Genomic DNA, 17,497 nt, shown 5'->3' with positions numbered 1-17,497 from the left:
GAGGCTTGGTATGGCCCACAACTACCCAATTATTACATTTATCTTTTTATTCTGATTTAAAACAAAGGCACATATTAAAGTTCAGGCTCTCCACACATTTGAAAGATATCTGCTTAGTCTGATCAGAGAGGGTCCTTTATTTTTGAGTTAAAAGGAGGATTATCAGATTGTGTCACTGTGCTTTAGGCCTAAATTATCTGCCCAAAAGTATTTTTTAAAATTTACTTTCAGATTATAATTTGATAGTAACAGAAATACTATCAAAAATTACATCACGTTCTGCACATAACCTTCTCTGCAGGGACAGCATCTTATCTTTAATACTGAAAGTGTAAACAGTACTTCTCTTCTTTGAATAAATGAACTCAAACCTTTACCTACAAATTCACAGAGCTCCATTAAAGTCAAAAGAACTTAATGGATTTTATAGCAGCCACACTTTACCAAGCTGCCTGAAAATGAAGAACTTTCCTTGAATTTAATATGCTTTGTAATTTTCCTCTTCTCTTATCATAAATTGTATTATTTATATTGAAATAATATGTACCAGACTGAGTGGAGTTGCCTCATTACTATGGTTGGCATTGTCAAAATCTTATGTCTTCCCTGCAGACATGCAGCATCCCCATGCCTAATCAAATTAAAACAGATGCATCAGCAAACAGATGCATAAAGTTGAGCGCCAAAAGGGGTAACACTGTCAGAGGTCCTGAATGCTATAAACTATTGCCAAATTTACTCCATATTCCACACTTTGGAAAAATCAAGCCACCTATGAAAAGTCAAAATCAGTGCAAAAATTCCCACTGAGGTACTGGAAAACAGAACTCCAGGTGCTGGAGCACAACCCACTCTTTATAGGGGTCCTGTACCTGCTTTCAGGTACCAATGCTTGCAAATGTTGGCTCTGGCTTTCTAAGTGCAGCAATACAAAGATCATACCCAAGCATGATAAAGGTTTCCCAGAATAGCTTTTTTATTACCTACTGGTATACGACTTCCACAGAATAAAAACTGATATGGTACAGATTTTATCAGCACTCAAAAAAGAAAAAAAAATTGAAACCTTCCACTTTTGAAAGCAAAAGTGTTTAATGTATCACTAGTTCTCACAAGAAGTTTCATTTCACATAATTCCCCAAAGGCATTTTGATCTGATACATTAATAGGGAGTAGGAACATTATGAAAGGCTCGCTTAGTTTTTTAAAATATTCTTTGATTTTCTTTTCCAAGGAACTGAGCAAGGAAAGAACAGAAGAAAAAGTGCAATGGGAATTGTATGCACATCTTAGAAACGACTTCTTCCACAGCCTGGAAGACTTGTACAGAAAGAGACAGAGCAACAAACGAGAAATGACAAGACAGTGCCCAGACAGTAACAATAACTGGGATTACAGTCAATAAAATCCCAGTCTATTGATCTACCACATGAACTTCAGAACAAAAGGGAAAGGGCAGCTTGCTTCCATCAATTTCCATTACAGTGGATTCTGACTCTACATCTCAGTACCAAAGTTTTGCTGACACTTGGTTTGAATTCTCCTTTTGTCAGTTCCATACCATCGCTCCTACTTACCTCCCTTTGTAGAACCATGCACGCTTCCTTTCTGCCCACAGTATTTAGACTCCTCGAATATTTGCAGACTTACATCCCATCTGAGCCCCCTCTCTGCCATGCTGTGCGTATTTAGCTCTTTTAATACTTCCTTGGAAGTAAATCTCTTCAGCCTTCTGATCTTTTTTCTTTCTCAGCATAAAAATGATAAGTTTGCTCATAAACTGTAAAAAGTCAGAAATGTATGTGAGCAAACTTATGAACAGAAACTCCATTATGAAAACGGCATGTATCTAAATTTGGTTCATCAGCTATTATTCTCTAAAAGCCTTAATAGTTAATTCATTGTGACTGTGACGAAGCCGTGCATGCTTTATGCCTGCTGGATATATAGTACAGCTCTGTGTATGTTTGGAATATATTTTTTATGAATGTGAAAAAACTCCTGCTGATCAATAAGTCTCAAAGAAATCTGTAGTAATTATTTCTGGGAAGATATACAACATATGCAGTTTTAAGACATTAACAATGTTTCATTTTAGTCTCATTACTGCTTTCAGTTGGAATCATTCAGTCTTACTGCATTAGTAAGTGAGAGTTGAGAGGCTTGACATTCCCATACTATATGTCATAAGATTTTAACTGACATTTTGTGGCGTTTCTAGTAATTTTCCATCTTCTCCAAAAAGTGACGCAAAATCAATGAAGTGTCATCAAATAATAGCCAGGTATCACTCGCACATCACAACAGCAGGTATGTATAGGCCCATTTAACAGATCGCAGATTATCATTCCTTAGCACAAATACAAGTCTCGTTGGCCTTTGACTCTCTTTAAGGGTTGCTTCATCTCCTCTGCAAACATAATACAAAGGTGTGACATGATCTGGTGTCAGTCTTTATCCTAGTCAAGACAGAAACTCATCCTACTTGTGGACTATGATGCGGCTGAAGAAGAACTAAAACATTAGACTAGCTCTTACAAGTCCCTGCGTCACTCCATTAATAACAAAGCAGTTGCTTGAGTCCATCTAACATTGCTAATGGAAACAGCAAATACAACTAAAAGGCTCTGGCTTGGGGTTAATCCAGTATTCTCTATCTATGGCAAAGACATGCAAAGTCTAATTAAGTGTCTAAACTTACACCTTTTACTCAGACTTTAACATCACCTGTGTACTTAGTAAATGGAGCTTCTTCCCTGAATCTACCATCCCCAGGATATTTCTTGTCATCTGGAGCTCCAGCATGAAACGCAATCGGACAGCTCGGTGCCCTGAGAGGAGGAGAGCAGCAGTGAGTGGTCCCCGCACACCCTGCTTGGGGAGCAAGTGAATCAGCAGGGCTGGCTTCACACTCATGTTCACACTGAACATCTGCTGACCCCAAGTGCTAGGCAAACTGACAGAAGCTCCCCCAAGATGAAAAGGGCAAATGACATGACCATGCTGCTCAGCTGACTTACAATAAGCTTGAAGGGGAAAAAATTACTCTGAAATTCTGCAGTTCTCCCTTTACACGTATTTGCAAACCCTGAGTTAAGCTTGCAATGGGACCTCACCCGCTAATTATAACAATAGAAAATTTCTTTTATTTCTAGGAGTCTCAAAACAGCACCTAGAAACTGCACTGCATGTGTAAGTGAAGGAAGTGGTGAGAAGCAGACGGTCAAGAAGAGAAAAAAGGACAAGGTAAAGCATTTTGTCTGTATTTAAATTCTACTGCTGGTTTCTCCCCAGTTTGCTGTTCCCAAATGTGCTATACAGAGGCTGCTGCATCAGATGCACATGGGTCAGTCTTTTGCAGTAGCTTAAAAAATGAACAGCAAGTTAGTTTGGTTTACCTAATTCTGCCTTTCACCTGGTAATATTCTCCTACTGGAGAACTGAAATGTCTATAGCATCAAATCAGCTCTGGCTACACCTTGTGTAGGCATCCCTGATTTACACAAACTAGCCTCCATTTCTTTACCTCTAGAGTTAGATTTTTCTGAGGTTCAGGTAATTCTAATCCTTAAAGAAAAAAGCCCATGTTGCTCTTTAATTTAAGAAGCAGTGTTAAGGTGGCTAAAATAGCAAATGAATGATTGGGAATATAAGCACACATGCTGCTTTGGTAAGCCTATGGCTTTCTATCTGAGGAGGTAATTCTATTGTTAGGAAAAAAAAAAAAATCAAATGTTATGCTCAAAAGTCACATGAATGTCTGGGCTGGCAAGGAGCACACAGGTTACCTGTCCTTTACTTTCAAAATGGGAGTAGTTCTGTGGCCTACGAGATCTTGCAGGTGACTCCAGGTCTGGAGCAAAAGCCCATCAAAATCAGCAGAGATCAGTCTTATAGATCAGACAATGAACACATCTGTCGGGAGACTGCAAGCTCTGGCAGAAAACAGGCTTCCTTGAAAGTCTTTTCCTGACAACCGTGTAGTCTTATGCTCTGCTCTTCCACCATGCGGTTCATTGGATTACTTAATTGTCCTGGTAATTTGACGTGCAGTGAGGTATCTGTGACCCACCTCAAATCCTTACAGACAGTAGTAGGGCAAGATGAGGCTTGGTTTCTGGGTCCACTTTTGAAACGGCTCAGAGCCAGGCTTCTTTTCAAGAAATTCTGGCACATGAGAGTTGGTTGAATGCTGAGACAAAAGATGGGGTGAGGGAGGCTTTCTAAGTGATAGGGGATCTCGAGCCTGTGTAGACTGTCAGAGAAGCTGATGTTGCTAATACACAGCTAACAACTACTAGTTAATAGATTAATCAACCAGGAGTCAGGAACTCAGAAACACTGATAGCCATTTAGACCAACAGATTAAGCCTTGATATAAATTAGTATAGCTCCACTGACTCCTGCACATGGCACTGTCACACTGTTTGACTGCCATAAAGCAACATCTTGGCAAACAAAAAGGAATGGGGACATTAGGAAAAGGTTCTTCACTGAGAGGGTGGTCACCACTGGAACAGGCTCCCCAGGGAAGTGGTCATGGCACCAAGCCTGTCAGAGTTCAAGAAGCATCTGGACGACGCTCTTAGTCATATGATTTAGGTTTAGGAAGTCCTGTGAGGAGCAGGGAGTTGGACTCAATGATCCTTATGGGTCCCTTCCAACTCAAGATAGTCTATGATTCCATGATTCAAAGCATATCAGGCACTAGTGGTATTGCATCAGTCTATATTAGAAAAATAAATACTACCCTATGAGATAAGCCCTTCCTACACATTAAGCCTAGGCTCAAGTCTAAAAACAGGAGGGAAGGAAAACAACGTTATTCTTTCTTTCCTCTGTTCCCAGGTTCTTTGATTAACTGCTACCAGAGCTGAAGCAAAGAAGGGAGAAAGAGGAAGACTCAGACAGGTCCCATCCACTCCTGAGTTTCAGTATCAGCTAAGCAGCAGGAGCTAAAAACTGAAAGGCAATGAGGAGCAGATTTTTAATAATAAAGGAGAGGCAACAAAACTAGGGGAGTTTGGTGCTCAGTACTTACAGCCCAAACAGGTAGCAAGTTAGGGCTTTCATATGCAACACAGCACTACACAGAGAAGTGTTACACATGATGGATAATGCTCTCAGGCTGTGTATGGTATCTTCCTGGTCTTTGCATCACTTGCTTGCTGTTGTCGCTGCAGCCACAATTTCCCTGATTTTGCTGCTTGGATTACTAAAAGAACACAAGCTCATGTGCTAAGCTGGAACAAAAATCTACTGTTAGGTCCGTAGCATTAAATTACTGAGATGAAGTCATTCACAGGCTATTTCTTTCCCATTTAGTTGCTTTGAAATAAATTCCCTGTCACCAATGGAGTTTCAGCTGTCAGCTCTCTGATTGGATCCACTGACACTATTGAAAACAGTAGGGTTTTTTATTCTCCTTTTCTTCCCACTCATTAACTTTTTCCTCATTTTCTTTATTGCTATTTCACTTACAGATGAGCTGGCTGAAGTTCAGAAAACTCTCAACAGCACAGTACAAAACACCATGGGCACTGATTTTCCCCTTGGACATTTTGTCTACTTCAAGCCCTTTCCCATTTCTAATATATTCTTGCATGGGCAATACGTGGTGAAGAATCACCTACGTCAACTTAAGGTCTACACAAGCAAAACTCATCCTGTACCTCTTTTGATTGGATTATTGGCCATGTTGCACATCCCAACCAGGAGCAGAACAACATGTTCTTCATGCCAAATCATTGGAGGAAAAAAAAAAAAGTGTCATGAAATCAGAGGGTGAAATATAGAACTGCCCATGGATCTTACTTCCTTCCAGGACATGGGTTACTATTTAAGTTGCAAGTGTCTGGAAACATGGTATCAATACATGTGTGCTGTAACAATCAAATAGAAAACTCCTTCCTTCACAAAGGGCCCGACACTGTTTTTTACCAATGACTATGATTTCCTGGACCAAAAGTGAGTTCCTATTTGCAAAAAATTTGCATTAGACCATGTTCACATGCTCGTTCTGGCAGCTTCTCTGAATGTCCTGTTTCCCATTTAACTGAAGGTAACGTTGCAATTAGGCTGATCGGCTCAGCTGGGACAGCCTGCAGGGGAGCTCACGGAAGCCAGCTAATTGTGCCAATTAGGCACTTTCAACAAGATAAAAATTGAGAACTGATTTTGTTTTGGGATATTTATTTATCATTTGGACATAACACATATGATGAAAGAAATCAAAATTGCCATTACTATTACGGAAACATGGACTAAATACTTCTTAAAGGTCACTGTAGCACACAGGACAGCTAAACATATTCTGCTGTAATCAGAGAAAGATGACAAAGGCACTGAGTTGAGATTTAGACAATTTGGGTTTGCTTCATAGGTCTCCCACAATCTCCCAGTGCAACCTATGCAAGGCACTTAGTTTCACTGTGCTGCAGCTCCCCATCTGTCTAATGAGGATAATAATATTTTCCATTTGTCTTATCTATTTAGATGGTAAGCTCTACTGGTCAGGGACTAGGAGTTTTATACAGAACGAGCATCCTGATCTCATGGGCTGCCTGCAGGGGATACTGTAATACAGATAATAAATAACATAATCCATCATGATTTAATGTCTAGAGATGAGATTTTTAACCTGGACTATCCATGGAATAATGACATTTTTCAGTGCAAGCATACAAATATAGATCTCTGCTAAACATGTATGAAAGGCAGAGAATTCAGGCAATTTGGCTCCTCAAACATAGTTCTTAAGCAATTAACCTAAAAGACAATGTTTACACAGACACTTAACATCAACATTTGAGCATGAAAGACAAAAAAGTACTCAATCAGGCATAAATTCCTTTAGCATAGAGCAATGGCACATGCACACATACATACAGCTCCTGCCTAAAGTCAGTGCTATGATCAAGTCATCATAACTGATTGTGCTAGAGTGGTACAGCAAGCTGGTGCCTCATCTTCTGCAAGGACCTGCCCTCAGATGAAAAGCACATGCATTGCAATGGGGTTAACATACCTGAGCTAAACATTTTGCTAAAATTCACAAAGATGATGGATACGACTAATAGGCCTGATGGACATTAGAACTATAACACATTTGCAAAGGGGAAGAGAGCAAAAACAGATTCCTGATTTTGTTTCAAGATAGCTTAGAGATTTGCAGTCCAGCTAGATGATCCTATAGCACAGGATCAAACACCTATGGGGGGAAAAAAAAAAAAATCAATGAAGTCCATAAACTAACTTTCTCAAGTCAGAGTCTTAGCTTATTACATCTCTGTCACCTGTTCAGGACAGCAACCCAACCCATCAGAACAAAGCTGCATTTTCTAATTATAGCTGAGCTTGTAGCAGAGGGACCTCTGTTATACAAGCTTGAGCAACAAGAATAGCAGAAATGTCAAAGGAATCTTACTGAAGCAAGAAAGCATTGTTTGCCTGCTTCACTCATAAATTTGCATCTACATTCAGATGCAAGATTATATACATCAGGTTGTATACTTATTTCAAGAAATGCTAGTTGCTCTGATTTCCCTAGGGAAATCTAATGATGGAAAAGTTTATTTTCTTTCACGTTGTAGCTGGAGCAAATAAGAATCATTGTAAATATCCGTTCTTTGTTCACCGAGATCTTAGAATGACAGCTGCACAACTCACCCCATCTGTGTATTTTTGCAGAATGCACAGGATGGTTGGGGTTTCATTTTAAACTTTTTTTTTCAGGATCCATTTTAGATTTTTGTATTCTTCTATTCCTTTGAATGCAGAGAAATAGGAATGGCCCTGTTTCTTAAGAGATTAATGAAGCATTGTCCTGGCTACACATTGCCACTGAGTAAAGAATATCTGGCAGCTTCTTAGCTGGTGGACACCAGGTAAGCCCTTTCACATCAGTAAAACTGTGACGCTTTAGGCTATCTAAACACTTTATTCAGAGAGTTAACATGGATCATCCCTGACTATTGCACACAGCTATGCAAAAATCTCATTTACAAATTCAACTTCTGCATTCAACTTCCTTTCTCCATCTGTCCTCTGCTACTTAAAACACTTCATCTGTCCTCCTGTCTTTCAAAAGTCGTTGGCAAATACCAGAGGTAAGCAATTATTATCATTTGCACCTAACATCATAGCAGCCTAATAGCAAAGAGCTTGCAGGTTTGCTCTGACAACCCAGTACAAATGTCATATGTGGAGAACACAAAGATACAGGATCAGAGTCTCATCTGCTCTGCAACCTAGTGTATGAAATATAAACAGATTGAAATGTCTCTTTGATACTGCTCATTTCTCATTCACTCAAGCAGACTCTTTAGGAAATCTCATCCCTTACCACGGCATCAAACAGTAGCACTATTCATAAGGCAAGACCATACAAAAATATCCTGCTGTGTCCAACGCCACATAAAATTCTGCTACTCCAGTGCAGGTGGGTTGAGCTAGTAGTTCTTCGTGCCCTGCTCCCTCCCAGTCCATTTTAGGATCCCAGTGGTGCTCCATGCCTCCTGCAATGTTTCCAACGTCTTCCTCCAAACCACCCATCCCAATAACAGCAGCACATCCCCCCACCTACATCCTTCCCCAACTTGTAACTGCCACATCCTTTCCTCTTTCTTCTGCTTTTAGGAAGCAGAACAAGAGGTGCTCCTGTTGCATGGGAAATCTGTCTTTCCAGTCCTTGCAGGTCTAAAGACTACTGCCAACCTATCATTAGGACAGGGTGCACTACAGGAGATAACAGCAAGTGGAGATCCAAATTGTTCTTGGTTAAAAAAGGCACGTCCATGTGGCCCGTATGCTTATAATGCTCTAAGTGTCTTCAAGGAGATCTTAAGGGCATGATTTCAGAGCAGGAGGCAACAGGAATACAGTATAGGCAGAGCATCTGGAGAACCAGATGACATTCACGTCATCTTTATTACTGTCTGTGGTCATACTTAACATCCCAGACCTTCTCTCACACTATATCGAGCAGAGGAAAGGGGGAGGTCAGCAAAACCTGCTACTCACTCAGAGATACACAGTGATATTCTGCTCAGTGGAGCAATGTTTGATCTCATATATGTAGGTTATAACTTGAGTATCTGCCGTCCCACCACAATAGCACCCCTGGGTACTCCTCCAGCTTGGTTTATTCCACTTCCTTTTGTTTTTGTCCATGCCAAGCCTCACTTAATCAGACTATTGCATACAGACTACTGAAACGTGCAAGGGTCACAACATCCTGGCTTTTACTTCTTGCTTCCATGTTAGTACTCCATGATGGACTCCTGTCCATCCCAGTTCCCTAAGCTCGTTTAGCACTTGCCTCTTTATTGGTTTAGTGCTGGGGCTGGCCAAATATCAGGAGGTGAGGGCAAATTAAGACAATCAAATACATTATCCAGTAAATAGTGCAACAGAACATACTATCAATACAATCAAATAGCCTCCATCAGCCCATCTTAAACACCTGTGTGGCCAGACTTCAGCTTCTCTGTCTGTGTACTATCAAAGCTCCCATTTCCAAATGGAAGAAAAAGTTAGGAAAAGTTAGCTAAAGCAAACACTGCACATGAAGATAAGGTAGTGACATCACACATGAACAAGACAACTTATTCCATGAGTTGCTGTCACATTTGTGGTAATACCTTCTGGAGACATAAACTGCAGGAATTCAGTTCAAAAAGCAATCTTAGCTACTACCAGGAACAAAGCCAGATGTTAAGTAGTGGCCTGGGAGATACAGAAAGGAGTGTAAGGACTTGATCCTGCAGTGACGGTTAAACACAGTGACTGTCATATACACACAAGGTTGCCAATGCTTAGTAGCTTTCCCTTTACAACTTAGATGGTAAATCCTATCACATCCCAGCTGCAACAAAACAGTCCTCTTAAAAAGCAGTAGAGAAGGGGAATTCTCAGGGATGTTTAACAAAAAACAGAGATATTTTGGGAAGAGATTCTTTTCATTTTGGCAGAACACAGTGTTGGGAACACTTGTGAAATAAGAAAAAGGATGAAGAGATGTAGCAACCACACACCCTAAGAACAGCCTTGGTTTGATATTCAGCAAGTTCTTTCATTCAAGCATTTATTTTGCTACCTACGTTACCTAGAAAAATGGGAGCTGGCCAAAACAAAATGCCCTGGCCCTGAACTTAAAAGTACTATTTCAAACACTAGCCAAATAGAACCAGCAAGCTGGGGAAAGGAAGACTAAGAATAAACCTACATGATAAGGCTTTGCCCCTAGAAACAGAAGCTCCTACCACCGTCCATTCCCTTCCAAACAGATAGACTCAACAGAATAACTCACAAAAGCTCAAAAATCTCACTGGTATTTAATGAGGGTAAGTACCGATGCATATTGTGGAAAGTTAGTCTAGACTAAACAAAGAGTGAATTCAATGTAGACTAATGAAAACTGTATTTCAACCCTCTGTAGTTAGGCTTATTCACAATTAAAGCAGCTGTAATCAGCTCTAACGTAACTCAATTTTGAAGAAAATTGAGTAAAAGAGAGGCCACGCTGAATAACTACAGTACACAAAGGCAAGGACAGGCAGACAGAGTGAAATGGTGGTACCAAATCAGATCAAGCTTCCCAACTCTTCCATGCAAAGAGTTCCTAAATGAATTTGGATTCCTTTGTATTACTTAACTTGATCCATCAAGTACAGTTCTTACATCATGCACTAAAGGGCATTAGATTAGTCCTTAGGTTGTGCGTTGAAGGGCATTAGATTCTGAGTATTGCAGTATGTGTTAGGAGGAGCAGTAGCCCCAAACATTTGCGTCTCCCTAAAAGGATGCCCATCTAGGGTTGGCTGAGTACATTCACCCTAGCTGCAGCAATGACGGCTGATCAAGGGAGACTTTGCCCTTGCCAAAAGGAGTGATGAGGGCCAACAAACCATACGAGATAAAAGGCTGAAACTCTTCCAGTACTGAGGACCGACTGCCAGATCCTGACCTGATCCTGACACATAAGACAACACCGCTCATTGCTGGTCACACCTGAGCTAGGAGTTTAAACAAAAAAGCACAAAATAGGTGATTAATTTTACACATATAAGCTATACCATTAGACTCGGCACCCTGTGAACTCCTGCTGCATTGGCACTGAAGCTGTAATCCAGTAATTACAGCTGACTGGCCAGACACTTCCTCCACAAAGTGAGTATTCATAAAACTGTTAAAACTGACAAGGACTTTCAGCCTCAGATTCTGACTTCAGCCTTCCCAATGTAAATTTTCACTCACAAAATTGCCTTAATTCAATTTATGTTGTTCATTTTAGTTTCAAACCACCTAATTGCCACATAAATAGGCCTTACTAGCCTAGACTGACTAGTCCTGACTTTTACTGGTTAAAAATCAGCAGAAACAAGGGATTAAGGCAGGGGTCTGGAAAGAGCCCCCTATTGAGGCTTGGAATCTCACAGTCACTTAAAGAATTTTACAGAGTGAATTTTTCTTGGGGGCTGTGTGCCTCAACTCATTCTGTAGTTCCCAGGGGAGCAAAATGAATATGTGAGGCACAGCGAGGAACAGCCTTTTACAAAGGAATCACCAGCTCACCAAACTAAACCCCAGCTTCACTTTGCTCTGAGGTTTGCCGAACCTCAGGGTGAAGTCCTAGACTTGAGCAGCAAGATCACCTCACTTCCTAGTCTTCAGCTGAACAGGACCCAAAATATACAGTCACACCTAGTACAGCAGGCACTCACTATTTCTGAAGTCCAGCTTTGAGTGGCATCAAATTACATTTTGATAAAATACGCTAGGGATGTGGCTCCAGCCTCTGTTAAATCACGGACAGCTGGCACTTTATTAATCTTTGATTTCACAGCAGTCTCCTCATGCTGGCACCTTTGCTTCCTGACATCTCAGCCTTTTGAGAGTTAATGATTGGCAAAACCGGTATTGCCAAATCTGAAGGACTTCATTTCCAATTTAAACCAAAATCAACCTCTTTACAATGTTTCCTGCCTACATTGATCTTTCTGCCCAGGACTTCAGATCATCAGTCCCACCAGGGTAGACTTTTGGAGTAGATAGCTACCAAAACTGAGTAAAAAATAATTCAAGGGTACATTGCAAAAGATGTCTTCACAAACCCCTTCCTCTTCTCTGAAGAGTTCAAGGAAACCCACACCACCACTAACCCTTCCCTTCTTGCAGGTCTCATCTTCCAAGGACAGGTTAAAAGCATGGTCAGGAATGATTTAGCAGCTCCTTAGAGCTATCAAGGACTGATTCAAACATGACTCACATCTCATCTTCGTCAAGTGGGCAACTTCTGTAAGGAAGTAAGGACACTGTAACATGCATTGGAATAGCACCAGCACCTTAAGACAGCAAACAGTGAAACAGCATAGCAGCTTAATACTCACGCTCAGCAGGAGGCACTTGTTTTCTTTGATGGCGCCTATGCAGCCCACAAAGCCAATGATCATGACAAATGTCCCTGTGACGATCAGTAGGTTGGCAGCTGACAGGGACGGGAAGGAAGAGGAGAGGGTGGCAAAGTTCCCTTGGGTAACAGCCAACCAGATGCCTACTCCAAGGATTCCACAGCCTCCCAACTGGGAAAATAGAGAGAAACAAAAAAACTCAGTTATCGTATCCAAGCAACCTCAGGTATTTATGCACATCAATATGGTAGCAGTAGAACAGCCCTACAGTCACACCTAATAAGAAAGGTATCTTCCCTATGGCACTTTCAGTAGGGAAAACAGACAAAGGAGAAAGAAAAAAAATTCATAGAGGGGGAACTCATCAGTAAGATGTAACACTCAAGAAAAAGACCCAGATTTCCTAAATCCAAGACACAACTTCAAATATCAGGTCTCTCTCTCTCTAGTGAAAAAGCAGACACTGAGTAAAGGAGAAATTCCCAAAGATTCAGATCTCAAAGGGATTGAAAAAAATCCATATCCTATTTAGGTACCTCAGAGAGCTGCCCAGAATGGCTGAAGCACGCTCGATCCCCTGTTCTTCCCATCCCAATCCACTGTCTCCCATCTGTGGCACATGCCATAAACAAATCTTGCCAGAGCGTTCCCTGGTAGGACACCTCACACCTCTTCTTAGTTAGTTCCTGTCCAAGGTCTAGCCTCCCTTGGAAGCAAGAGAGCATTTAGACTGTAAAGGGGCCAGAGAAGGAGGGAGAATCCTCCTGTAACATTAAAAAAAACAAACAAACAGATGTTTACTCCTAATGTGGCCACTAGTTTGGTAATTCGATCCTCAGAACTGGACTTGGCTGGTTTAGGAAAAATTTGAGAGGGGAGCAGTAGTACAGGCTCCTCAAGCATGTCAGCAAGGAGAAGGGAGGATGCCAGTGCAGGCAGCAGCCACCACAAAAGCATGAAATTTATAATTATTATATACACAAGGAACTTTTAAAAAACGTAAACATTTATAAGCGTGCTGCTTATAATTGTGAGAAAGCCTGCAGAATTGTAACAATCTGAGTAAAGCTGAGCAATTAAATGGAATTAAACCAAAGGGGATTTTGCATTATACAGTCACACAGCAGAGCATCACTTAGGTTTCTTTCTTTCCTGCTCTCCCTTTAAAATAACACATTTTTATTGAGTTTTATAATTGCCCTTTATTATCCAAATCAATTAAAGGCTAGGAAAGAAATTGTGTTCATAGAGTAGTAAGCCAGACACAGGAGCATATCAATTAAATGTCTGCATAAAGTGGATGAACATAAGGCAGCTCATGAACCAGGGGAGGAAAAAGACAGAGCTAATCCTAGGGCAGAGCTAAGCCTCAGAAATGAAGCACAGAAGAGTAACACAAAAGCCAAAGTAATTTCTTAGCACTAATTGCTAAGGTTGCCTCTGCATGCCACTGAATTCCCCCTCAACAAGGGACAATAAAGGTGGCTGTGTCTCAAGGCAGGACTCCTTACCCCAGTTGCACACCAGTTTATTTTGTTCAGAACTAAGGAGCCAAATTATACCTGATTGCAATGTACCTCAGCTGCATCAACCTGTGTGTCTCCACTGAGAGAAGGCAGACTCCAGGACAGAGCAACTCAAATCATTTCATTCAGCAGCCTTTTCAAATACAGGCATCCCGTGTCACCATATTGACCCTTTCGCAAAGCACCCTCTACAAGCACCACGGAGGGACAGTCCATGCCCTGACCGTATACACTGGAAATACCTCCCCTCTATGCCCACTTATGGACCATGATCTTTAACATGGTCTAAAATGATTGAAGAGTAACCAGGTGAGAGGAGTGGGAAGAATACTTAAAGAAGGTAACCCACATAAAATCATTTAAGGTAACTGAGAGGATATAAACAAAAGCTATCAACATGGCCCAAGGAAAAAAATTAGGAATAAATTCCCTAAAATAGGAATAAAACTCTGAAGGTCTACTGGACTACAAAACAGCATTGAAGGAGAGGTGGCAGACATCCAAGTTAAAACCGAACTGGTCAGAGCGCTGAAATAGTCAGGAATACCACTAAACTGGCTGAGGAACAGGATGGAAAGCACAACTGCACCTCTGCCTCCACAGCCTGGTGGACATTCTGCCTCAAAATCAGCCTCGGAGCCGCAGGCGTAGCGAGGCTGCACAAATGGCCCAATTAAGCCTAACGAAGGCAAATGCCCAGCAGCGGCAGAGGCATCACCTTGCAATAGGTTTAGCTATTATCTTCAGTTCTTTGTTCTGAAGCAATTCAACAGCACCAATAAGAGGCAGCTTATTTTATCCCCTTTCATGCTCCCCATGTTGCTACACTGCTTTGAGTGATACTGACACCTACAACTATCATTTGTATTATGGGAGGTGGGTTTCGCTGAGGACACTGCTGTGTTCGGTGAAGGCAAGACCTGCTTGCCTGCTCCTCCACTGGCCATTAAATTCTTTATGATGTACAATGCATAATGCTTAAGACATCGTTGCCCTTAGGACATTTGATTCCAGAGTGTTCTCCCTCCAAAGTCAGTCTTGTCTGCGGAAACTGGGAATTCACCAGTGGCACAAAACATCACAAAAGCAGGAGATGGGTTCATGCAAAATGCTGCAGCTGTGGCTGTACCCATTTAGATCAGGGCTGAATATTTCAGGTCCGCTGGTCAGCAGGAGTATCTCACTACATTGCCCTTGATTCAGAGATACTCTAATATACATCAGGCTCTCTAGCAGCTCGTTATGTTCGTATTTTTGAACAGGTAACGCACAGCTCTTCCTCAGGTTGGCTAACCAAACCCTGAAATGCACAAAGGGATCCTTGGAGCATTAAACCATCTAGCTCAAACTGGATTTGACAAAGTGCTGCTTAGGAAATGTCAGTACACGCTACTGAGGGCTGCTCCACCGTAGTTCAGCCCTATTCCTTTTCCCACACCAGAACATCCCCTCATGGCCCTTGAATAAAGTTGCTAAGCTGTCACACCGGGTCCTGGGAAACTGAGGCTGCCCTTAACTCTGGTCTAAACTGCTTTTCAAAGCCTCCTTTCCGCCAAGGAGTGAAGCACACCTCTAAGTCTCCATCTAATGACCATAATAACACTCAAGCACCCAGTTAAGGAAATGCTTAAGGGAACCAAGACCCACCAAGACAGCCACAGGAGCCTTTCCAACAATAGCAGAATATTTTAGTTCCCAAACGTTCAAAAAGCTCACTTGCCCCTCGCCTTCTGAACGGAACAGCGTAATTCCCAGTCTAAGATCCAGGGATCAGAGGGATCATGTTTATTTATTCTGGATCACAGCAAAGAGAAAACTGTTGCAGTTGGTTCTATGCTGCCTGTCTGTTTTGATTTCTTCATCTTGGTATCTAAGGAGCTGTTAAGTTACAGATAATTTTACTTAGTTATTTATGATGTTCCCTTTCCTCCACTTTTTCTCTCCCTACCTCCATCCCCAACGCCCAGTCCTTGTTTGTGCCAAACAGTCAGAAGCAGAGTGATGAGATGGTAAGTCTTGACAGTGTTCGGGGCTTGCCGAGATGTGAAATTGAAGAAAACCAAAACCATTAACAGGGCTACTCTTGACAATTTGGGGGCTTCCATGCAAACAGTGAATCTGCCATGGTTAAAGGAGAAAACATTAGAACAAAAAGATTAGCAAGAAATCTACAGCTTGAACTTGATCTATTGGTAGTCAAAAATGAGTCTGTATTGACTCCATGTGGTGAGTGCAGGGCTGACTTCTTAAAAAAACAAAACAAAACAAAACAAAAAAAAAACCAACCAAAACCAAATCCCTCTCAAAGATGTCAGGCTACTGACAACCGCATTTTTTTAATTCCCTTGTGAAATGTTTAACACATTATTTGCCTAATGGTTCACGATAATCCACTCTCTTGCAAGCAAGGCAGCTCATGGCAAAATCTGAAACAAAATGCAGCTTCCTCTAACATTCTTTTTTTCCAATAAATGTTGCATTTTTTTTGGTAAAATCTTTTATTCCAAGGCCAAAACAGTTGGACACGAGAAGGGATAGTGTCATAGCCCTAAGACTTAGGAGATTTGAGTTAAGTGTCTGTTCCAGGACAGATCTCAGTGTAAATCTCAAACAGGCTGTTTTATATGTCTGTGCCTGAGTTGCAAAATTGTGAGTACAAAGACATGAGTAGTGTGTTCTTTGCAAGCCCTGGACTTTGCAATTGTCTATGGAAGGAGCAGTTTATTCTGCTCAAGACAAACTGCTCATAGGCATTTATACAGCAGAGTCAAGCAGTAAAGCGGGTGACTTACTCTAATAGCATACGTTCAGTCTGTCTCTCCTTCCCCAAGAGATATACAGACACGTGTGCACTCGCTCTCTTGGCAAAAAAAGCTGCCTACGGAATTAGATCCTCCAAATTGTTCTAATGGGCTAGAAAATAAATTATTCAGACTTCTTGCATACATTTAGAATTGATCTTGCAGTATCCTAAACAAAGTAATCCCAAACAGCCCTGGATATATGCATGTTGTTGGAGAAAATGATTCTGAAGTTACAGCTACACACTTAAAATACTGCAGGAGAAATTGCCTCATTGTTCATGATAATGGTGTTGGTGTCTTTAAGTGGTTCTTTTATTGGTTTTATTACATGGAAAATGCATCTAATCAAGGCTTCTTGTATCTGATTAGGATCTACCCATCATACTACTTCTTTTAGATAAAAGAAATTCCTTGTGTATTAAAAAATACACTGAAAACAGAATCCAAGTGGAAGGTATGACCAGTTGTGTTGTAGTTAAACTAACTCACTTGGAGGGTTTTTCTCCCCCAGTCTCCACATATTTAAACTAGAAGGGCTTTCTCAATACTGCTTGCTATCCAGTCACTCTTGTGTGAATGTGCTTCCCCCTCTAACTATGGAGTAAGAATATACGATGGAAAAATCAACGTGAAAGTATTAATAGTAGTGATGTGAACATTATCCAGCAAATGTTCTTGTAATGTAAGGGATACTTAAATTACTGTTCCTTTCAGCTAGACACATAGTGGAGGTGGAATTGGAATACATATATACGTT

At 41.1% G+C, this 17,497-nt stretch overlaps 1 protein-coding gene across 1 annotated transcript in view; it reads right to left on the bottom strand.

The window, feature by feature from the left end:
- TSPAN4 (tetraspanin 4) overlaps positions 1–17,497 on the bottom strand; it is a gene marked incomplete at both ends in the record, with an annotated part of 200,788 nt that overhangs the window by 56,824 nt on the left and 126,467 nt on the right. The window contains one exon of the mRNA XM_082318322.1: positions 12,390–12,581. Coding sequence (XP_082174448.1) covers positions 12,390–12,581 — 192 coding nt within the window. The remainder of the gene's footprint in view (positions 1–12,389; positions 12,582–17,497) is intronic.

Source organism: Platalea leucorodia, assembly GCF_965183815.1.
Source record: "Platalea leucorodia genome assembly, chromosome: 7".
NCBI classification, from domain to species: domain Eukaryota; kingdom Metazoa; phylum Chordata; class Aves; order Pelecaniformes; family Threskiornithidae; genus Platalea; species Platalea leucorodia.
This window is presented reverse-complemented; position numbering and strand designations above follow the sequence as displayed.